This window comes from Meles meles, chromosome 3 (genome assembly GCF_922984935.1).
Source record: "Meles meles chromosome 3, mMelMel3.1 paternal haplotype, whole genome shotgun sequence".
In the NCBI taxonomy this organism is placed as follows: domain Eukaryota; kingdom Metazoa; phylum Chordata; class Mammalia; order Carnivora; family Mustelidae; genus Meles; species Meles meles.
In genome coordinates, this window is record NC_060068.1 from 183,871,468 (window position 1) to 183,894,517 (window position 23,050).

The 23,050-nt window shown below is 55.8% G+C and overlaps 1 protein-coding gene across 17 annotated transcripts in view; it reads right to left on the reverse strand.

Moving 5' to 3' along the window:
- Window positions 1–2,853: 2,853 nt before the first annotated feature.
- CEP72 (centrosomal protein 72) overlaps window positions 2,854–23,050 on the reverse strand; it is a 41,424-nt gene continuing 21,227 nt past the window's right edge. For 6 of the 17 annotated variants that reach the window (XM_046000792.1, XM_046000790.1, XM_046000789.1 and 3 more), the window contains 8 exons: window positions 18,431–18,609; window positions 17,003–17,173; window positions 16,457–16,758; window positions 14,239–14,377; window positions 12,910–13,100; window positions 7,115–7,241; window positions 4,920–5,031; window positions 2,854–3,625 (listed from right to left, as the gene is read on the reverse strand). In XM_046000792.1, coding sequence (XP_045856748.1) covers window positions 3,478–3,625; window positions 4,920–5,031; window positions 7,115–7,241; window positions 12,910–13,100; window positions 14,239–14,377; window positions 16,457–16,758; window positions 17,003–17,173; window positions 18,431–18,609 — 1,369 coding nt within the window. In that variant the 3' untranslated portion in view covers window positions 2,854–3,477. The other 11 variants (XM_046000799.1, XM_046000794.1, XM_046000796.1 and 8 more) reach the window with 11 other exon arrangements.

The window sequence follows — 23,050 nt, forward strand, 5'->3', positions numbered from 1 at the left end:
ACAGAGGGCCCTGGGAGGGGCCGCAGGGCAGAGCAGGCGTGGTCTGACCCCGCACCACACGGGTGGGGCCCAGGAACCACCCACCACCACAGCAGCCCCGGGGCCAGGAACGAGGTCCTCAGATCAGTGAACCCTTTTCAAAACATGAAGATAAGGCATTCTAAGACCACAACTCGGGGATTTCCCCTGGCAGACATTAGCAGAAATCCCAGGTGCAGAAGGAACCCGACCCCAGATGGCATGTCAGGAGGGAGGGCACAGAGAACGAGCGGTAAATCCAGATGAACAGTGCAAGGAAGCGCTTTCTGTGGGAATAAAGATTTCACTCCAACACTGGACAACGTAGACCAGAGGGGGTGTCCGGGGAGGGCAGTGGTCCTGACCATTGGGCGCCTGACGCCGTGATAAGGCACCAGAAAGAGTGCGCGGCCTCCAGTTCCAGAGAGGTGAGCACGGTGAGGAAAATCACCGGACGAGGCGACGGCAGAGAGCGTGCGGTCGCAGAAGACACAGAAGGACACGTGTCAGTGCATGACGGCAGCTGATCCAGCAGAACAGAAGGGATCAGCTGATGTTTTAAAGCCGAATGTGTCCACAGTTTCAGCGAAGATACGAAGGGACAGAAGCTGCAATGCATGAAAGGAAGTGAGGACACGTGACCGAGCAGCAAGGACACAGGCTGCTGGGACGGGACGACGCACGCCGAGCCTCGTCTGCGCCATGGGAACCCTGCGGCTGGCCCTCACGTCCCGCCTCCGCCATCACCGGCTAGGGCCGCCCCGGTGTGCCCCGGCTCGGGAGCTGAGGCAGAACCATCTCTCGCCTGCATCCCTTTCCCTGAACCGCAAGGTCTTGCTTAAGGGATGACGGACCTGCGCCTCTGCCCCAGGGATAGCACCCCAAATGCCGGAGCCATTAAAATGCCATGAAAGATTGCTAGACCAAAACATCTGAAAATCAGGCAATATGAACAAAATCTTGGAGATAGAGATCTTATGAAAACTCAAGCAGAAATGGAAAGCATGCACTGTCCTATGACTTAGGTAAGTAACTACCGAGTAGAAAACCCCCAAAACCTCAGCAGCTGGACACAATGAGACTCATTTCTCACTCAGATGGAGTCTAGCCAAGGCCAAGGAGGGATCTCTTCCGAAAGAGGAGCAACAGGCCTGCTGGCTTGTCACGCTGCCAGCAAGTCCGTCAAGGGGAGGGCAGCCCCCCCCCCCAAAACGAGTGGCCCAGCAGCTCTTCTCTGTCCCACTCAGAACGAGTCACACAGCCTCCGACCAGCTGGGCGGGGGAGCAGGCTCGGCCACAACCTTTAACCACAAGTCACACTGAACTGACAGTGACTTCCCACAAAGAAAACTCCAGGCACAACTGACTTCCTCAGCAAGTTCCACCAAACATTCAGAGAAGAGAGAATTACCACCTGTCCTAGATTCTCCGAGAACAGGGAAGGATGCACAACCCAACTTTTCTCCTGGGGACAGTGCAGTGGCACAGATCCAGAGGACGAGGGCCGCAGAAAGGAAAACCCCCAGGGAGACAGAACTAGTTACGGCTGCGGGGCCCACACCTGCACAGGGCTCGCCGCCACAGGCCAGTCCCGAACCTGACGGTAATCGTCCCATACTTCTCCCAGCACCCTGGTATTGTGTCCTCACCCTACAAATGAGCAAGTGGAGACCCAGAGAACTAAAATAATGAAAAGTTAGACACGGAGTGGTGTACCCACAACATAAAATTCTATACAAAATAGTAACCCAATCCAAAAGTAAGTTTGCAAGGGAAACTCACCATTACTACGTTGTGCTTAACACATTCACGATGAAAACATGTCAGCAGATTAGCAACAGAAGGGGCTGCTTTAACCTGGTAAAGGCCATCTACAGAAGCACTACAGGTCACACACCCTTGAGAATGAGCACAGCAAAGTGCTGAAAACACGGACCCACAGACACTAACACGCTTCCAACGGAGCGGAGCATCAGCGTGACCCGCGGCGGCGGCGGCCATCGGCAGTCACCTGCAGTGAAGGCAGGAGTTAGGTGGCGCACGAATGTAACAGGACATAGAAAGCTAACAGGAAAGAACCAAGTGGCATTTTAGAACTAAAAACACTCGTAATTTCCGGAATTAGAAATCCACTATATTTACAGGTCTAAATGCAGATCAGGGCGGTAGAGACAAACCAAACCGAAGCCAGGAACAGAGACCTGAGTCTGGGGACGCACGAGGACTCCACTGTGGTCTGGCTGAGTGTCAATGGGGTCCTGGGAGGGAGGGAGGCTGGGCCAAATAACAATTTTAGAGAAATGGTGGCCAAAACGTCTCCATATTTGATGAAAATGAACTCACAGGTCTAAGAAGCTCAATGAAATTCAAACAAGAGAAACATAATTAACCTTAAAATAGATTAATACTAAAATCTTTTAAATACATTTAAAAAAGATCTGATAATGAAAGCAAGCCCAGCCCACACAAAACCACATCAGGTGTGCCGTATGTCCCCGCTGAGTTACAGAAACTGGCGCTGAAGGACACAGCCAGGACCAGACAGGGAGGGGGCTGGGGAGGTCCCCTCCCAAGGGACACGCAGGACCCCTGAGCCCCAGCAGCAGAGCCTGACGCACGCGGGGCCACCACTGAGCACGAACTTCTAGGCCTGCCCCCTCTTCTTCCTAAATCACCTAAGTACTATTTTAAAAAATTAGTTTTACCAAAGAAAGCAAGCGTTTATTTACACAAGATATGAAGCTTCCAAACGAAAAAGCTAACATTCTGCCCTGTTCCGCTCTAATTTTCAGAAACGCACTGTAAGCAAGAGAGCAACACGGGCAGGAGGGGCAGACAGAGCTACTTCTGCGGGGACGCACGCGTCAGCAAACAGTACTGCTCCTGTCTCCCTGGCCGCTCAGTGCCCCTTTTACTACGTCTTGGAACGCATTTGTTCCTGCTTACTTGGTGCATAGCTTATTTTAAGACAGGATTCACTGAGAAACTGTTACAATTTATAAAAAGCCACTTTTTAAAACAATCTATTTGTTTATTAAACACGGACCGAGTGTCACGCAAAATCACTTAGTGATCAGGCCCCATTCTCTTTTACACCAGGGAGAAAAAAACTATTTTCTTTATCTCCAAGTATTTTATGAAAAATTAATAATGTTGATCTCAAAACATATTGGTGTTTCTTGTCTCAAAACATGCGAAGGGCTTGGATTGTCTTCCTGGGTAAAACCTCAGCTCGTTTCAGGAAACGTGAGCAGCTGCTGGAGTCCGAGGCGGTGGCCCCTGGTCGCCAGCCTTCGCAGAGGCCACGCCATGCACGGACTGACCCGTCCTGACCTCGGCCGCGTCAGAAAACTGAGCGATGGGCCCCGAAGAGTCTCAAAGCACGAGGTAACGACGAGCAGAGCCGGCTCTCGCCAGCAAGCACACCGGGTGGACGAGCGCCCCCGCTTTGGCGCCGGGCTAGTGGCCGGCGCGGCCGTGCGGGGACAGGGCCAGCGTCTTCTTGAGCTGCTGGTAGCTCCAGCGCAGCTGCTCCACCTCGACCTCGTGCTGCGCCCGCACCTGGCTCAGCTCCCGCAGGAGGTGCTCGTTGGTGCTGACCAGGGAGCTGGAGGGAAGCACCGGGGGTGGGGACGACACCTGAGCCCCTCCCCACGTCCGGCCGCTGCCCCCCGGGCCAGCAGCGTCCTCGCTCACCTGGCCAGGCACGGTCCACGCCGTGGCCACCCCCTGCCTCCTCCTACCGGCTCGTGCCCTCCCAGGCCCGCCCCCTCCTCCAACAGAGCACAGGACGGGGACCGCCCCTCCACTGCGGCCACGCCTGTCCGGGAGAAAACTGCCCGAGTCTGTGAAGTCAGCAAACACCGTTCTGACTCCAGAGACAGACCCTGGCCGGGCGTATCTGCAGCTCCTGGTCCAAGGTCAAGGGGCCCCCTACTCATTCAACGTGTCACAGCGTAACTCAGTCTGGGGCCTGCGGTGCTTTCAGCCCCTTCTACCGCCACAAGAACCTTAGGAAGGAAGCGGCACCGTACGTACCCCCTTGGTCGTCTGCAAACTGCCCTCGGCCCCGGTCAGCAGGGACAAGGGACCGTCTTCCCACAGACGCTCACCCCCACGGACAGACGTCCCTGGCCCGCTGGCCGGTCCACGGGGGGCCCACCACAGCGCAGCTGGAGGCCGTCCGGTTCTAGGAGCGATTCTGTCTCGACCGCCCCCTCCCTGCACCTGTGATGGCCACCTTCCCTTCTCTCTGCTGCGGCTCCGCTCTCGGAAGCCCCTTCTCCTCTGTAACCTGGGGTGACTCCTTGAGAGGTCACGGCCTGGCTCCACCAATGGCCACCCTGCACTCAAGCCCGGCAGAGGCATGGTGGCCGCAGGGGTGCGTCGGGCTCAGGCTCCGCGCTGAGTGCAGACGGCCTGTCCTCACCTCACCCCACCCAGCGGCACACCTGCTCCCCGAACCGACCTCCTCTCTGCACCCAGCCTGCACCCGCTCCCCAGCCCACGACCCTCGAATAACAGCTGGGGCTCTGCCTTGACCTCCCACACCACCAACTCCTGTCTTCTCCCCTCACAGCATGCAGCCGGGGCTAAGGAGGGCGTCTCTGTGTTCTGGGACTGACGGGAACCACTCTGGGCAGACCAGGACATCCCCAAGCCTCCTGCGCCCCTCACCTCTCCTGGCCACACTTCCCGGTCACAGCCTCAGGTCACACCTCCCCGAATACTGCGGCAACAAGGGACTCACTTTTCCTTAAGAAGGGGACGCGCTCAGGAACTTCCCAGTCAAGGCAGAGACCCCGCGGCCCAGAACCCACCCGCGGCAACACCAGCTGGGATCCTCCCAGCCCCACGCGACCAGGGCTGGCCCTGCCCCCACCCACACGCCGCGCGGGCACCTGTGGCTTTCCTGCAGCATCTGCGTGAGCTCCTGGATCCTGTCGTAGTGCTCCAGGTGCTGCTTCAGCTCCACGATCTCACCGGACAGCCTCTGCACGCTGGCCTGGAGCCCTGGAGGAGAGCAGCCGAACCGTCCCTGAGCGGCTTCAGCTGCAGGTTCTGAAACCTACAACGGCTCAAGAGTTGAAGCCGGATCGAGGGCGCGAGAAAAACAGTGCCGTCTGGAAAAGGTCCGTTTGTGTGAGCCACTCGAGGACTGCCGTGGGCCTCTGCCCTCCGGTTCCCTGAGGCACCAAGTGTCCCATGGAGTGCACAGAGTAGGGACAGACGTGGGTCTGGTGCCAGCTGGAGACCCCCACTCAGGGCCCCACTCCCAGCAGGAAAGGGCCTCCAGCCCCTCTTCCAGCAGGCAGCGGGCTCCGCCCGAGGGGAGGGCCTGCAGCTTTGGGGACAAGAAACAAGCGGCCCGCAGTGGCCACATGTCTCTGTTGTGTACTCTGATCCCACGTCCATCAGCGACACAGCGTGTCTGAATTTCCTCCACATGACTTCTGTCTCTGGGTTTCCAACTCGGCAGAGAAAGAAATAGATTCTTTATTGGCTCTGAAACCCAAAACCAGGATCCAAATAAATCCGCAGGCAGCTGCACGAGAGTCCGGGAGAGCCAGAGTGGGAGGTGTGGGCGGAGGGACAGCAAGGACACCGGCGGCAGCTCCAAGGGCAGAGGCCGCGAGCCCTAAAGGCACTAGGACGAGGCCACCGTCCTCGGCCTCTCTACCGCCGACGCCACTAGCACGGGGCCACGGGACTCTGGGAAGACGGCAGCGACGGCATGGTTTCGGCATCCCCCGGTGCCCCCCGCCCCAGTCACCAAGAGTGACTAGATGACAGAACCAGAGCCGCGTAGGCCACGTTCCTGCCCCTGGGGTGAGGCAGCCTCTAGACCTACGCACAGGAGCACCGCCAGCCTGGCATGGCGGCCGCATCTGTGGGAGGGGAGGGGTGGTCAGCAACGGGGCAGCCACTAAGTGTCCCCCATTTTTAGAAGAAGCCCCTGCTGGGCAACAAGGACCCGTGGCCGACATGAGAGGGGCTCGGCCTCCTCCAAGAAGTCACACCAGGGGCTCCCTGCCACCCAGCCCCCTTGAGGCGGACCTGTCCAGTGCCCCCAGGAGAGGCTTGTGCTGCAGAGGAAAGGCTGGTGAGGGGCCCCGCTCGGGCAGGTCGGGTCGCCAGAGAGAAGCGGGCGGCTGAACGGGGCCTGGGCGCGGGTCGCACGAGCGGGCCAACAGCAGAGGGCAGACCCCACACAGAGCGGCTGTCCTCGCAGCGCAGAAGCCACACCCGGAGGCCGACACCAGGGACGGCCGCTTCAGAACGAGCTGAAGAGCGAGTCCGTGCCGTGAGCACCGGAGAGGAGCGCAGCTGCCCGCATGAGGCCCGGGCTCGCCGCCGAGCAGGACGATGCGTCTCCAGACACGCGAGAAGGGGAAGTGTCCGCTTGGAAGTTGGAGCAAAGGCGACAGAGAGCTCGGTGCTCAACTCAACCCCGAGAGCACGGCAGGAGCACGGCGTCGGTCGTGTCCAAGACGACCAGCCAGTCGGAGGCTGCGCCCATGTGACCGAGCCCGCCGGGACTGCCTGGGGAGACCTGCCCTGAGGCCCTTCATGAGCAGTTTTCAGACCCCTGGGAGGTAAGAACCAGATGCCATTCAGCGGCCGGTCCCCAGGGAAGAGAAGGCCTCCGAGGGACCGTGCGGTTCACAGCCAGACAGGCTCCCAGAAGACGCACACCCGCAGCTCCTTGCTCAAAACCCCAGAGGCGGAACCTCCGCGCACTCCTTGGGAGAAACGTGGGAACAGAACTGAAGACAGTGCAGGGGAAGTGGCCGCAGAGAACCGCTGCCCCGCTCCGGAGGGCCAGGCGGCAGAGGTGTGGCCATCGGTACCCCGAGTGGCAGGCGGGGGCCCTCACGTCCGCCGCACCATCGCCCCCATGGCCCACCCCGGAGGCTGGGGGAGCCCCTACTCGGGGCCTGCGGGAGCGGCTCTCAGGAGCAAGAGGGTCTCGCTGCACTTCCCAGCACCTGCTGGACCTGAGTTCTGAGTCCTGCAGCGGCGAGTGAGGTCTGTCAGCAAGGGTCTGGACACCCACCTTCCACCAAATAACTTAGCGAGGAAACTACGGACTCACCGGTGATCTGCACGGTTAATGTAGCTGCGGCGTCTGCGTTTTTTGCTTCTTCTTTCATGCTGAACAAAAGAGCCTTTAAGCTACTGTTCTCCTCCAAAGATTTGTCTAAACGTTGTCTCAAGTCATCCTAAGGACACAGAAGAGCACACTTACAACCGAGGAGTCAGATTCAGTGAAATGCGTATACAAAATTAAGGGAAACCTCTTGAGACCCCCAGACATCAATTTGCCTTTACATATCATAGCCGATAAATCACAATGCGAACAACGGAAATCACAGCGGCCCCCGGCTGAGTAGTACAGTGTCACTCAGAGGGGACTCAGGTCCCATGGGGGCACGCTGTGTGCCCAGCATCTCTGGTGAGAGAGACGTGCTGCTGGAGCCCTGGCTCCTCCAGGAAGGTCCCGTGGCCACCGCAGCCCGGCTCCCCGTCCCTGCTCAAGGAGCAGGAGCAAGAGCCAGGCGGCACGCCAGCCCTGCGCGGTCCCTGTAGGCTCACTTCTTGGGCAAAAGCACAGGCAGATCCCAGGGCTTTGCACTCCCCAAGGCAGGCACCTCCCTGCAGGAGCCCCATTCTGTTCTTGCCCTCAGCGCGCAAGCCGTGGGATCCGACCTGCCATCCCCAGCACAGGCGGGAGCTGCTGGCGGTGGCCGCCTTCCCACCCTCGGAGAAGGTGGCTATGCCCAGCGCGCCATGGAGACTGAAGGGCAGGGAAGGTCGTGGAGATCACCTTGAGAGCTGGTGGGACACAGGCCATCGAAGCCACCTGCTGCCCAGAGCAGGGCGTGTCTCCACCGCCCAGAAACCAGCAGGCATATCCCCACCAGGAGAGCGAGCAGCTCAGTCTCCAGGTGACAGGGGCCCTTGTTTTCAGGAAACTGTGACGCTCTTTCTCCCTGCTGAGAGCCCACGGGTGCACCGGCCCCTCTGTGTGCACACACACTCTTGGGCATACAGGAACTGCTGCCTGGCCAGCCGAGTCTCATGGCCAGTCTCCCCAGAATGTGCTGAGTTCCTAGACGGCAGGGGCTGGAGCCTGGGCCTGATGAAGGCCTCCTTGGAGGCTGGGGCAGGAGCATGGACCGATCACGCTCCAGCATGCACCGCACCACTGCCAGGAGCCGCACTGGGAAGGCTCCGGAGCAAAGCCTCCGCTAAGGCCAGTCCCCTGGACATCAGGACCTCAGGAGACGCGACTGCAGAACCCGTGTCTTCACAGCAGGGAGGAAAGCAAGATCGGCAACCGTGAGCAGCGGCTCCCGACGGTGTCCCCGGGCCGGCTCTCGGAAGAGCACAGAACAGGGCTCTGGGGCAGCCCCGGGGTTCAGGGTTGGTTAGCCCGCCGTCGGAGGCAAGGAGCCGTGTCCTCCACGTCACACTGCACCACTCGGAGCAGACACCTGGGGCCTGTCCGCCCGGATTCCGCCGGTCCCAAACTCAGCCCCATAAGGGAAACAGGGGGTAACCCACACATCTCTGCCAAACCCCAAAGCCATGGTCCTTTGTTTTCATGGTTAAGAGGCCATGCTGTGTCCCATGGGTCAACACTGCCCACGAAAATGACGTTCTGCACAGTGATTATGGGGCGAGGTCACGGGGCTCCGGTTCCTTCTACACGCACTCGCCAATCGGGTGCACGCGAGGCCGCCGAGATCACGTCACTGTTTTTATTTCTCATCTTTTCTGTAGAAGCAAAGCTTCGTGGGGGACCAGAGATGGCAGTTGTCATCAAACACAGACAACCTCAGACACGCCGGAGGCCTGAGCGCAACAGCCCCGTGGCTGTTCTCACTCCCGCCCTCCGCAGACACAGCCGCCGCAGAGGCTGGGGCCGGGGGCTCCCGAGGTGGCCCAGGGGTGCTCCCGCCGTCGCGTGGTGTCCTCGCCTCACGTGGGTGGGCCCGCCGGACCCTACCCCTCACAGCACGCACCAGCGATGACCCGTCCCTCTCGGGAGCGGGCGCTCTCGGGCTCTGACCGGCAGCCGGCAGCCTGGAGAGGCCCTGCGTGCAGAGACAAGGCTGCCTGCGTGTGAGCCTCGGGAGTCACCTGCCTCCATCGAGCCTCCAAAGGGGCCCGCCGCCCCCTCGGCCCCAGGACGGCCAGAGCCTGAGTCGCACGCACAGCCTGGCTGCGCTGGGACTCCCGACCCACACGGGCGGCGGGTAGTACGTGCTGTTGCCGAGGGGCCGCACTCCGGGGTCACGGCCGGGTGGCGACCACACACGCCCTGAGGCTCAGCAGAGGCTCAGACCTGGCTGGCCGCGACCTCCCAGCCCACAGGACACAACCAGCCAGGACTGACATTTTAGAGGAGGAGCCCACCAAACAGATCGCATACACGAGACCTCAGCCACGACCGTCAGCGAGGCAAACGGGGCTTCCTCTGGCACCAGGCCCGACAGACCGCGGAACGAAAGCTGCTGGAGACGCGCGGGCACCAGCCACGTCCACACGGTCAGGCGGGTGAACACCCCTTCGCGTGCAGTGCCAGCCGTTCTCCCGGTGAGGACGGCACCGCGAAGCTACTGTCACGGCGAACTCGCAGGCCCGCTCCGGCACGAGCAGCTACGGTTCTGGACCTAGTCAGTCTCCACGGCCAGGGCGCCGTCCCTCCCCAACACCTCCCTCCCCCGGCAGCCGCATCCTCCCAGCCCGCAGTCCACCGTCTCGGGTGGGGGACACCGTCCTCTGCCGGGCACAAGCTCCTTTGACGGAGCCTCACCTGTTGCTTCTGCTGCCAGATTCAAAAAATCATCACCAAGACCCTATCAAGGAGCCTTTGTGGGTTTTTCCCCTAGAGATTCTATAGTTTAAGTCTCACACTGAAATCTCGAATCCGTTCTGAGTTGATGTCTGTGGACGGCGCTAAGGGCCCAGGCTCCCGGCACCACTTCCTGAAGAAACTGTGCTCTCCCCGTTGTGTTCTCGGTACCCGGCGATCTGTGGGGTGACTTCTGGGTCTGCACTCGGTTCCATCCGTCTACCTGTCTGTGTGCCCGTACCACACCGCGTCAACTACCAGAGCGTCCTTCATAACGGAATTTGGATTGAGGGAGTCTGCCATCTCCAACTCTGGGTGTTTGTTTTTTGGGGGTTTTTTTTTTTGAGTTAGCTTTGGCCACTGAAGACCTTTCACAAAAATAGAAAAAGGAGAATGCAAATTTTAAGAAAAATAGTTATTTAAATTTTACATTTCTTTTTAATTTCTGAAGAAAATGCCACTGGAATCTTTGTGGATTGCACGGAGTCTGTAGATGACCTACAGTAGTGTGGATTTTCGAACACTGAATTTTTCAATCTATGAACATGGGATATTCTTCCATTCGTGTGCTTGACCTCTTTCCTCCACATCTTACAGTCCTCAGCGTTAGAATCTTTAACCTCCTTGGTTAAATATATTCCTAAGTACTTTATTCTTTTTGATGCTATCATAAATAGGGTGTTTCCTCTTCAGATAAATTGTTGACGTAAAGAAACAACTGATCTCTACTATATTGTGTCCCATAACTTCACTACGTTTATTAGTTCTAAGGCATTTTTGCGGTTGTTGTTGTGAGTCTTTAAGATTTTTTTATACAGATTTTTTATATGAGCCTCCGTGGCTCAGTGGGTTAAGCCTCTGCCTTCGGCTCAGGTCATGATCCCAGAGTGCTGGGATGGAGCCCACATCAGGCTCTCTGCTCGGCGAGGAGCCTGCTTCCCCCCTCTCTGTGCCTACTTGTGATCTCTGTCTGCCAAATAAATAAAATCTCCAAAATGAAAAGGATTTTTTTATACGCGCAATCCTGTCCTCTGCAAACAGATGATCTTCCTTTCCCATCTCCCGCCGGCTCTTGCTACCACTGCCAGGGCTGTGCCCCCAGGAGTGCTGTGTGTGTCCGGTGGTGGCTCTCAGCTCAGAAAGCACGGTTTGGTTTTCCCCCACCGATCACATGATAGCTGTGGCCTTAAGTGGCCTTTAGGGTGTTGAGGAAACCTTCTTATCTACCTATTTTCTTGGAACTTTTTATGATGGATGGAATGATGAGTTTTGTCGAATGCTTTTCCCCATCTATTGAGATGACTGTGTAGTTCTGCTCTTTCCATCTGTTTATGTGGTGCATTAAAGAGCATTTTTGAACCACCCTTGCACTCTAGGAGGAAATCCAACTTGGTAACAGTATATACTTTTTTTGATGTGTTCTTGAATTTGATTTCCTAGTACTTTATTGTGGAACATATTAAATTATGTTCATCAGAAGTATTAGCCTCTAGATTTCTTGTGGTGTTTTTCCTTTTTTGCTGTCAGGGTGATGCCGGGTTCGTAAATGGGTACGGAAGTGTTCCCTCTACTTGTTTTCTAGAAGCGTTTATGAAGGAGTATTACTTTTTCCTGAAATATGCAGTAGCATTATGCCATGAAGCCATGTGGTTCTGGGCTCTTCTTTTTGGGGAGGTTATTATTGCTCAGTCTCCTTTCTTTTTGTTGGTCTGGTCAGACTTTCTTTCTTCCTCTCTGGGGGTGGGTAGTGGTGCACACACAGGAGCAGCGGGAAGGGGCAGAGGGACGGAGAATCCCAAATGGAGCCCAACACGGGCTTGACCTCAAGACCCTGAGACCATGACCTGAGCCAGAATCGAGAGTCCGACACTTAACCAACTGAGCCACCCAGGTGCTCCTTTATTTTCTCGATGCGGTCTTGGCAGGATGTATGTCTCTAGGAATTTACCCACTTTTTCTAGGTTGTCCGGTGTGCCCGCTTATAAGCACTCATAACACTCCCTTATGACCCTTTCTATTTCTGAGGCGTCCACTGTGATGTCTCCTCTTTCATTTGTGATTTTAAGTCCTTTTTTTCTTAGTCTAGCTAAGGGTTTGTGGATTTTGTAGATTTTTTTCAAAAACTCAACTTAGTTTTTTCCCCCATTATTTTTCTAATTCTCTATTTATTTCTGCTCTGATGTTTACAATCTCCTTCCTACCTCCTGCTAACTTTGGGGTTTAGTTGGCTTTTCTTTTTCCAGTTCCTTGAGGTATAAAATTAGGTTGTTCAAGATCTTTCCATTGTTTTAACGTAGGCATTTAGACGTAAAGGTCTTACCGTGAGGCTCGGAAGGACAAGGACAGCCCTGCCCACTGGGAGTCTTGGCTGTGCCGGCTCTGGCAGCCCTCGGGCACCACCTGGTGGAGGAAGTTGCTCCGGTCCAACAGCACACCCTGGCCCTGTGCAGGCTGGTGCAGGCAGGACAGCGGCGGGGAGCCCAGGGTCACCCAGCTAACTGGAGCCTCTCTCACCGCTGGTGTAGGCAGCCTGGGCCAGTGAGCACCGGGGCCACAAAATCTCTACCTCAAGCCCAGCTTCATCTATGCTCTCAGCCCCACTCGGCCTCTCACACAGGGGAGGCAGGGCTAGGACAAGCAGGGCCACCGCAGTGATCTGCAAAGCCCTGTTGTGGAGTTTTGGGAGGCATGCGGGGGGCAGTGCCCGGGGGCGGGGGCGGGGAGCCCTGCTGCTACGGCCTGATGGCAGCAAAGGGGAAGCGTTCCCGACCTTTAAAAAAGATTTTATTTATTTGACAGAGATCACAGGCAGGCAGAGAGAGAGGAGAAGCAGGCTCCCCACTGAGCAGAGAGTCCGATGTGGGGCTTGATCCCAGGACCCCGAGATCATGACCTGAGCTGAAGGCAGAGGCTCAACCCGCTGAGCCACCCAGGCGCCCCGGAAGTGTTCCTCTTACCCGTGGAGTCGAAACCATGCCCCTACCCTGCACGTGCACAGACGAAAGTGACACGAAGGCGCGCCTCCTTACCGTCTGCTTCCGCGCCTCGCTGAGGTCCGACGCCAGCTCGCCCATGTTCACGCGGCACCCCTGCTGCTCAGCCAGGCGCTTCTGCAGAGACTTCTTCTCCAGCTTCAGGAAGCTCATTTCTTCACTCACACTTGTTGAACTATCCCGAGCTGTAAATGTTTGCGCCAGGGACAAAATATGTCTTGCCTGAGCTAGGAGTAAAAACCAAACGTTGGACGGCGTTTATGTTGAAAGGACAGAGGATAAACGAGATCCGTTCACACATCCTGAGCAACGCAAACCACGTGCCTTGAAAACACGGACCAGCAAGGAGCCCGGCAGAGCACACGCCGCCAACAGCACCTCGCTCAGGCCTCTGTGTGTCCACCTGTCCAATCACCCGTGGGGGGTGGAGAGACAGGACAACAGTTTTACTCAACAGCAAAGGTATCCCTGAAGAGAAGGCCATGACCGGACGGTTTGGCTGGATGACCTAGTGGCCTGCCATGCTCTCCTCCACCGCACGGCCTGCTCCTGGCCTAGACCCCAAACCCAGTCTGGCAGCTCCGCGAGCAGGAGCAAGGGTGCGGTTTACGGGATGAGGAGCTGCGGGCTCCGGCTCCTCAGGGAGTCCTGGCTGCAGGAGAAGCTGAAGGGCCACCACAGCCCAGCTCCGGGCGGGGCCCACGGTCTGCGGACAGGAAGGACCTGTTGACAAGCTCCTGCTCCCACTGGGACACTGAAGGCTGAACCCTGGGCGGTGGGAGAAAGAGACAGATGCCACCCCGGGGTGCAGCACCTCCGGAAGAGGGTGTGCAGTGCGCTCTGCACCCGGCACAGGCAGAAGCAAAGCCAAGTCCTCCCTGGGGAGGAACCAACCCCCCCCCACCCCCTGCCGTGCCTCATTCCCAGCGAAAACTCAGCAAACCAGGGCCCTGCACACGACCGCATGTTCAGAGGGTGCGAAGGGAATAGTGGTAGCTTTTCGATCTTTTTAAACCTTCCCATAAAACAGAACAACAAGGGTCAAACATCTGTGAGCAGCATCTCCAGTGAAACCAGGTGACCGGGCATCTCCGTAAACCCCAGGGTGCCAGTAGGTGGGAAAGCCAACAACCAGAGGCCCGCACGACACCCCTCAGGTCCCGCACCCCACGGAAGCCACCAGCTGCTTTGGCGGGAGGCTGTCCGGATGCTCCGTGCGGTGCAGTGGGGACTGACGGCCCATGGGGAGGAGCGAACAGTGTGTGGGCCGCAGACAGAACTCAGCAGGAGACCAGCACGTGCAAACAGAGTGCTGCCCGGAGGGGCCCCGAGTGCGGGTCTGAGTGGACCATCTTTGCGACTCACCCCGGAGCACCTCACTGCCACGCAGGGACTCGCAGCCGCTCCACTGCCTGTCCACCAGGTCGACGAGCGCCTCCAGCAGGGCCGCCTCCAGCACGGACTTCTTCCCGGGCGGCACAGCGGAGTACGGTTTGGGAACCCCCTGCAATGGAGAGAGCCGTGACGCTGAGCCCAGGAGCAACGGCCTGGTGCAAAGCCCCTGACACAGGCCTGCCCGGCACGCTCCGTGCCTCATGCTGACGCCCTCATCCCACAGAAGGTGGAGCCCGGGGCCGTCCAGCTGCCACAGGCTGCAGAGGTGGCATGAGGACGTGCGTCTCCGGTGACATCCCTGTTCCAGGAGGAACTAAAGGGTGCGTGAGAAGGAGTCATACCGAGATGACGGTCATGAAATGCCCATCGCGGTTTCAGCTCTCAGGCTATGGCAATGGCCTGTTCTGGGCCGAACCCTGGAGGCTGGAGACCCATCAGAGCCAGTCTCGGCCTCAATGGTCACGGGCACCCAGAAAGCCCTGAGTAATGACGTCACACACTGGCCCAGATGGTGGTCAGGCCGGGACGATGTGGGCAGAAGGGCTGCCAGGAGAGACCATCACAACTCCATCCAGGGCCCAGCCCACCAGGGCTATGTCCGCGGGCACATCATTTCTCTCTTTTCCTCCTTTGAGAAATTATTTAGATAAATTAGAAATTTAGATAAATTATTAAATTTGATAATTCAGAAAAATTATCAAAGGAAGGGGGATGGCCTCTGCTCTCCTGCCCACTTCCTCAAGTGTCTGGGGATTCGGTAAGGGAGGGCACAGAAGCTCACATCTGTTTCTGGGCCCACCACCAGAGCTGGGATACAGGTTAGTCCCAGGTCCCCAGGAAGCAGCTCCAAGCAGAAGGCTGGGGACAGCCCCACTTAGGGCTCTGCAGTGAGCTAACCTCCAGAGGGCCTTTCCCTTAAGGAACTTCCGCAGAGCAGAGGCCCAGCAAGGAGGCCCGGCAGGTAAAGCCACCGCAGCAGGGACAGCTCCTTGACTCCTGCCACCGCTGCCCACCCCAGACCCCCAGAAGCAGCCCAGCAGGCGAGCACCGCCCTGCCCAAGGTCCCACGGGGGGTGGGGCAGCACAAAGACACGGAAGCCCGGCACTGGCCCCAACAAGCTAAGGCTGAGCGTCCCAGGGAGCACCGGGCACTAACACCTCCATCGGAAGCCACGTCTGGACACTTGTCCTCAGGCACGGGTGACGGGAGCCAGGGTCCTTCATGTGCTCACTCAAGCGTCCGCCTGCCACCTGAGGAGCTAAGGGCAGCGCCCACTGTGAGGACGGTCTGCACGAGGCCGCGAAGGCTCCTCCTGCGAAGCCCCGGGCCCCACAGCACCTGTACGAGTTCTCTGGGCGAAGCTCTGCCCTGGGCGGGGAGTGAGGCCAGGACCCTGGGGCACGGGCCCAGGCATGTTCCTGTCTCAAAGACAGCCGCCTTTTCCTCCTTTCCCTCAATCCAGACAGCGAGAGACCAACCGTACAGGCCACGACCGACCCTCTAGGAGAGGAGCCGTCTGACCCTCGGCCCACAGCAACCAGCCGGGGGCCCAATCATGACCCCTGTAACAACTGGCCCAGTGGCCAGCACTCGATCAGTTAAGTGATAGCTGTCCTGATTTTTCTCCCTGTTCACAACTCAGGACCGACCACAGGAAGCAAACTCGCTGCCCTGACCAACCCCGGGGGAGGCCAGCTCCTCCCGTCTGCCAAGCCTTGCCAGTCTGCTCTGCCGCGCCACCTGCCGTCTGTGCCTCCACCTCCGACAAACCCAGGGACAACGGCAACCGAGTCACCGCCTGTGTGGCGCTGGGTCATCGAGAGGCTGGCAGGACTCTCAGTCCGTCCCCAGGATGAGGCTTTGGAAAACCACAGAACACACGTGCAGGCCACCGCCACACCAGGACCCTCGACGGCTCCCTGGCCAAGAGGACGGACTCCGCCTGAGACAAGCACAGAACTGGCCCTTGCCTGTGCCGACATTCTCGCCTCAAAGCGCCAGGGGTGGCGGGAGGGGCCTGGAGCCCGGAGGCACCTCCGACAGACCAGGACGGGGGCCGTGCTGCGCGGAAACCCATACAGCAGCTTCTCCAGCTGGGGGCCGGCGAGAGCGGGGGCGGGAGAGGGAGCACGGCCGGGCTCAGCAGCCCCGCCTCACCGTCTAGTCCTGCTCGGCTCTCGCGCTCACCTCTCCGGGGCCACTCCTGCCGCAGGGCCCCCCGTCCTCAGGCTCCGACACCTCTGAGCGAGACAAGGTCCTTTCGCTCCGGCCCTCCAAGTCACTCTGCCTGCTCAGAGTCTCCTCGGGGTTCCACGACACGGTCGGCCTCTCCAGGCGTCTCAGACCCGCCTGGTCTGCAGGAGCCTGGGATCTCCGGCCAGGCGCTCTCCGCCTTCTGTACTGTTCAGGAGCGGGCCATGGATTGAACACCTTCTCTGCTGACAAACTTGACTTCTCAGACGGGGTCGAGTCCTCAGTGTCTGCGGAATCTGTAAGGGAGGGCGGGACACGGCCCTCAGCAGACCAAGTTCTCTGGCCGCAGCGACCAGTGCCTGCACTGAAAAAGGCGGTGGTGCGTGCGTGCGCGCCCGGGTGCGTGCGTGCGTACGTGCACGCGCACGGACAATCCACCCAAAGCGCCTGAACACACACAGCAAAGAAGTGAGTAAAAATCTAGCATTGGGAATCACAATGGATTGGAGGAGGAGGGGCTGTAGGCGTGAGACTGCTCACCTGGGCGTGCGGTGAAGGGCACGTGCTGTCCACACGGCAGGGGCAGCTGGTTCTGAAGCCTCTTTTCTGGACCACAGCCTCGAGAGCTGCCCTTCCTCTTTTCATGGCCCTTCTTGACGGAGTCCCCACACTGAGGCTGTGCTGACCGAGGGCTCAACAGATGCCTGGATTCTGTTTTATTCAGAAATATTTGAGAAGTTGTATTTCATCAGAAATTCCATCTTCACCTTCTGACAGTGTGTGACAGCTATCCGGAACACAACTACACAAGAAAGAGGGGCCCGTGCAGGTGGACCCGCCCCGCCTGGCCTTAGCACGGACGGCGCAGCTGCGGGAGGAGGACAGCACCACGGCAGACGCGACAAGCGACCCAACACCCGCCGAATGCAGAGAGAGGCTCGTCAACTGAATTAACAGATTCGCCACAGTTACCGACTGAGAAGGCAGCCTCTTCGCAGGCGTGGGGCAGACAGATTTCCTGTAAACCAAGTGCACACCAGAAAGCACAAAGCACAGAGAACAGAGCTCACAAGCTGGACGGCGAGAGCCTCCTCTCTTCGAGCGCGGTTGGGCACGCACAAGGCCAGCCGGAGAATGGGAGGCTGCAGCCCTTCCAGCTGAGAAAGGGCTTGCACGAAGAACCACAGAGAAAGAACTCTTCTGACCCAAGACTAAGAAGAGAACAACAGGAGGGGAACAGACGGGAACAGACATGTCCCACCAGTGGTCTTCAGGGAAGTGTGCCTGAGAACCACGGGGAAGCATGACCGCGCACCCAGAGGCGCCACGCCTGAAAAGACGGACTGCAACGAGGACACCCACTGGACAGATGTCCTCGTGCCAGCCGGTGAATCCTGGGATTTTAGCCCAAATTAATGCCTTAACCTGCTGTCTTCAGGAAAAGTTCTCAGAAACTCAAAGCAGAGGGAGTGGAGCCGGCGCACACACACAAGTCCTGGTGGAAAACGCAGGCCCCGAGCAAAGCCTGTGGAGAAGCCCGCACGCCGCAAAGACTTCCCGACGTCCGTGTCCGGTCTAAAGCTCTGAACCTGGCCGGCTGAGCACCGCGCGTCTCTTAAGCCAAGTGAACAGCCCCCTCGTGGTGGGAACGGACACCAGCGCACAGGACACTTCACCCGTCTACTCTGATCTTCAGGGTCTCCCTGTACGTAAAAGCGCGGTCTACCTGAGGAAGGACAGTTGGAACAGCCACGCGTGCAGAACTACATACTCAACTACGCTGACATCATCTGTCACATTTCCAGAATCCAAACCGCGAGTATTTTCAAGTTCACAGAGACGTCACGGGGATTCGACGGGTAAAGGTCAGTTTTCTGGAAAGCACAGCTGTGTGTCAGGAGGCCAGAGACGACCAGCTCCCAGCACAGGCTGCGCCCACTGGGCCTTCGCGGTGGAGTAGCAGCCTACCTTGAGAACTATGGAGGTCGGCCTCTCGCTCCCTCTGGCTGGAACTTGTGCTCCCAGGAGGGTTGCTCAAGTCCCACTCGCACTCGGCAATGAGGTTCAGGACCGCCTCGTCATCTGCATCCATGACCAAGCACTTCTTGGCCGAGGGGTCAGCGCACAGGGCCCTAGAGTGGCACGGTCTGCAAGGAAAGGCAAACTCAGGGCTGTCGCTCAAGCCGGCGTCCCGTACCAGTGCCCACAGACCCTGTGATGGAAGACAAGGGCCCCAGCACGGCCACGGGGTCTCCAGGAAGGAGCTGGTGTGCGGCAGAAAATGGCTCCCAGTGCTCTATTAAAGAAGTCCGTGCAAGACATCCACAGGACAAGCGCTCATGAAAAGAAGGTCATTTGACGTCACCGTGCCATCTAAACAGGGCACGGAACCCCAGGAGGGCCCACCAAGAACGAAAGGTCCAGAAAGCTCCTGTCCTGACATCCGCCAGCGTGTTCTCCTCCTAGCACATCCAGGACGTGCCAGGTGCCGAGAAAGTGAAAGGGCATGGTGTTCTGAATTTCTGTCTTCACATTAAGTGAAAATCTCTCCATACTGAGCATGACGTGCTCTACCACACGACATCCCGACCAATGGCGGCCCTCAGCACGGAGACAGACACACACCAAGGGCAGTTCACTTCCAACACAGGCAGCTTACAAAATCTCGTTAATACTCAGTCACATACTATGCGTGCTGGCGTCATGATATCCGACCGGACTTGAAGACATCGATACTATTTACTGTTTTCTACCTCTGAGAATTTTCCGGCCCACCGCAAAGGGAAGGGGACTTGGGTTCTCTTTCTAGGTCTGCCCACAGAAACCTGACACATCCCTGTCTCACGGGTCTCCCAGGCCCCTCTGGATCACAAGGCTGTGCCGGGTCACGATGAGGCTCTCTGAGTTCTGAGCTCTGTGACAGGTCAGTCCTGAGACCGTTAAGGACAAGTGAACTACAAAATATTGCTGGAAGAAATTAAAGAAGACCTAACTAAATAGAAACACGTCCATCTTCACGGACAGGAGGACTTTACACCGCTAAAGCAACCTACAGAACCAGCACAATACATGTCAAATCCCGACGGCATCTTTCTTTGGCAGGAGCAGAGAAACACACCCTAAAACGCATCTGAGTCTCCAGGGACTCCAAGCGGCCAACCGTGAACAGGAAGAGCAAGTGTCAGAACTCAGATACGGCAGGAACGCTGGCGGTAGCAGACGAGGGTTTAAAACAATGATAAGTGATGTGTCAAGAGGTCTAATGGAAAAAGCAGAAAATACCCAAGAACACAGGGGAAACTGAAGCAGAGAGATGAAATTCTAAGAAAGACTCAAAAAGGAATGCTAGGGATCACACGCACCGTAAGAGAAATGAAGAAAGTGTCCGATGGGCTCGTTCGCAGTCTGGACACAGCCGAGGGACGAATCTCTGGGCCTCAGGACAGCTCAACATGATCGTCCAAAACCGAAAAACAGGGAGAGAAAAAGACTGGAAAAACCCACAAGAGAACACCCAAGAGTTGAAGGACAACGGACAACCACAAGGTATAACACATGCTTAAAGAGAACGTCAGAAAGAGAAAAAGAAACACGAAAAATATTTAAAGTCTAAAAATTTCCTCAGTGTCAGACACCAAATCACAGATCCAGGAAGCTCAGAGCACGCTGGCAGAACAAATACCCAAAGTCTGCATCAAGGAATATCATAACCAAACTGGAGAAAATAAAAGAAAATGAAAAAAAAAAATGCTGAAAGAAGCCAAAGGGAACAAACACTTTATGTGTAGAGGAACAAAGACAAGAATTACACCAGACTCCCCTCAGAAATCATGCAAGCAACACAAGAGCCAAGTATTTACATTGCGGAGAAAAAAACTAACACCCTAGAATTTGGTGTCCTGCAGGGTTATCCTTCAAAAGTCGCGGGGGCGCCTGGGTGGCTCAGTCGCTGAAGCGTCTGCCCTCGGCTTGGGTCATGATCGCAGGGTCCTGGGATCCAGCCCCACATCAGGCTCCCACATCAGTGCTTCTCCCTCTGCACTCCCCCGCTTGCGCTCGCTCTCCTATTCTGTCAATAAGTAAAATCTAAAAAAAAAAAAAGCGGAGGAGAAAAGAAGATGTTCTCAGGTGGTAGAATGTGTTGCCGGTAGACCTGCCCCGTAAAAAACGTTAAAAGAAGTTCTTTAGAGAGAAGAATGATACAGGCTAGAAACAGATCTACACAGAAAGGAAGAGCACTGAGAAGGAATAAAATACAAATTTTTATCTGATCTTATTCTTCACTGATCTGACAGACGACAGCAACAATGTATTTGACTACGGGCACCCACATGTTACCTACATGATTATAGCTTATGCACCGATGAAATGAATGGCTGAATGGCGACACCTGTAATACGACGGACAGGAGGGTGGAATTAGGAATGTTTTGTGAGTACGACGTATTCCCACTACCGGGGAAGCAGTGCAATGGTATTTGAAAGGGGACTTGGATTAGTTGTAAAAGTCTACTTCCTACTCTAGGGTAACCACTAGAAAAAGTAAAAATGTAAGTGTGACTGATGTGCTAACCAAGGAGAGAAAATGGGATGGTACAACACACCCACTTAGAACCACAAAAGGACCAGAAGACAAGAATAGGAACAAAGAAAACAGAAATGCACGTGGTAGATATAAATCCAACCCTATCCATAACCCTTTAAACATCACTGGTCTAAACATTCCAACGCAAAGAGATTCAACATGGATCAAAGTCAAGATCCACTTACAAGTCACCTACGAGAAACCCACTTTAAATATAAAGACATATACGGATAAAAAGTAAAGGGTTAGAGGCACCTGGGTGGCTCCGTCAGTTAAGCAGCTGCCCTCGGCTCAGGCCATGATCTTGGGGTCCTGACATTGAGCCCACATCGGGTTCCCAGCTTAGTGGGAAGTCTGCTTCTCCCTCTCCCTCCGCTGGTCCTCTGTGCTCTCTCACACTCGCATTTTCTCTCTCTCTCTCTCTCCCCCCCTCAAATAAATAAAATCTTAAAAAAAAGAGGAAAGTACTAAAAACAAATATATCGTGCTGACAGAAAGCGAGAGTCGCTACAGTAATTCAGACGGAGCAGACTTCAAACAAGGAACGTTTTCAGGAGTAAAAGAGGCTTGGGGCGCCTGGCTGGCTCAGTTGGTTAAGTGACTGCCTTCGGCTCAGGTCATGATCCTGGAGCCCTTGGATCGGATCCCGCATTGGGCTCTTTGCTCAGCAGGGAGTCTGCTTCTCCCTCTGACCCTCTCCCCTCTCATGCTCTCTCTCTCAAGTAAATAAATAAAAAATCTTTAAAAAAAATAAATAAATAAAAGAGGCGTTACGTAAAGATAGGGGCTCAGTTCTCCAAGAAGACTAGTGTCTTCACACTAGTGTCCTAGTGTGACCTGTACGGACGCGGCTGGCAGAAAGTCCGTAAAGGACACAGTCGAACCCAACAGCGCCATCAGTCGGCCACTGCATCCGGCAACCGCAGGTCACACGTTCTTCTCAAGCTGACAAGTCACACCAGCAGCCATCAGACACATATTAGCAAACGGAAAAGAGGAGAATTCATAGAGTGTCTGTTCTCAGGCCACAGTGGAATTAACCTAGTAATCAATAACAGAAAGAGAACTGGAAAATCCCAAATACTCGGGAGATTAAAGAGCAAATTCGTGGATAACACACAGCATGAGTCAAAGAAGAAATCTCCCGAGAAATTTACAAATATTTTGAATTAAATGAAAATGAAAACACACTTGCGGGATACAGTGAAATCACTATTTAGAATGTAATTCATAGCACTGAATTCATACATTAGGAAAATAGAAAAATCTACAATCAATAATCCAAGCTCCAAGCTTCCATCTTAGGAATTTAGAAAAGGAAGAGCAAATTAAATCCAAAGTAAGCAGAAGAAAAGAAATAAAATTAGAGCAGCAATCAGTGAAACTGAAAACAGGAAATTAACAGTAAAAATCAAAAACACCAAAAACTAGTTCTTTAAAAATAAAAAGGAAAAACTTCCCTGCCAGGTCAATTAAGAGCAAAGAGACAGAAATGACCAGAGTCAGAGGTGGAAGCGGGTGGAGACAGACCACGCACACGAAGGGACGAGAAAACCATCAACACCCTATGCCACAATTTGATAATCTCATCGAACAGACCAGCTCCTGGAAACACACACCTACCGAAATTCACACAAGGAGAAATGGATAATCTGATGAGATTTACATATATTAAAGACACTGAATCAGTAATCAATAACCCTCTAAAATACCAGGTCCAGATGGTTCACTGGTGAACTCTATCAAATACTTAAAGAAAAAATTATACCAATTCTCTATAATCTCTTCTAGAAGTCAGAAGCAGAGAGGATATTTCCGAACTCGTTCTATGCGGTCAGCCTTGTTTTAACATGCAAGAAAACTACAGACCAATAGCTCTCATGAGCATAGATGCAAAAATCCTCAATAAAATACCAGCAAATTGTATCCAACGACGTACAAAGAGAATTCTACACCACAACCAAGCGGGATTTGTTCCAGTATGCAAGGCCAGTTCAACACTTC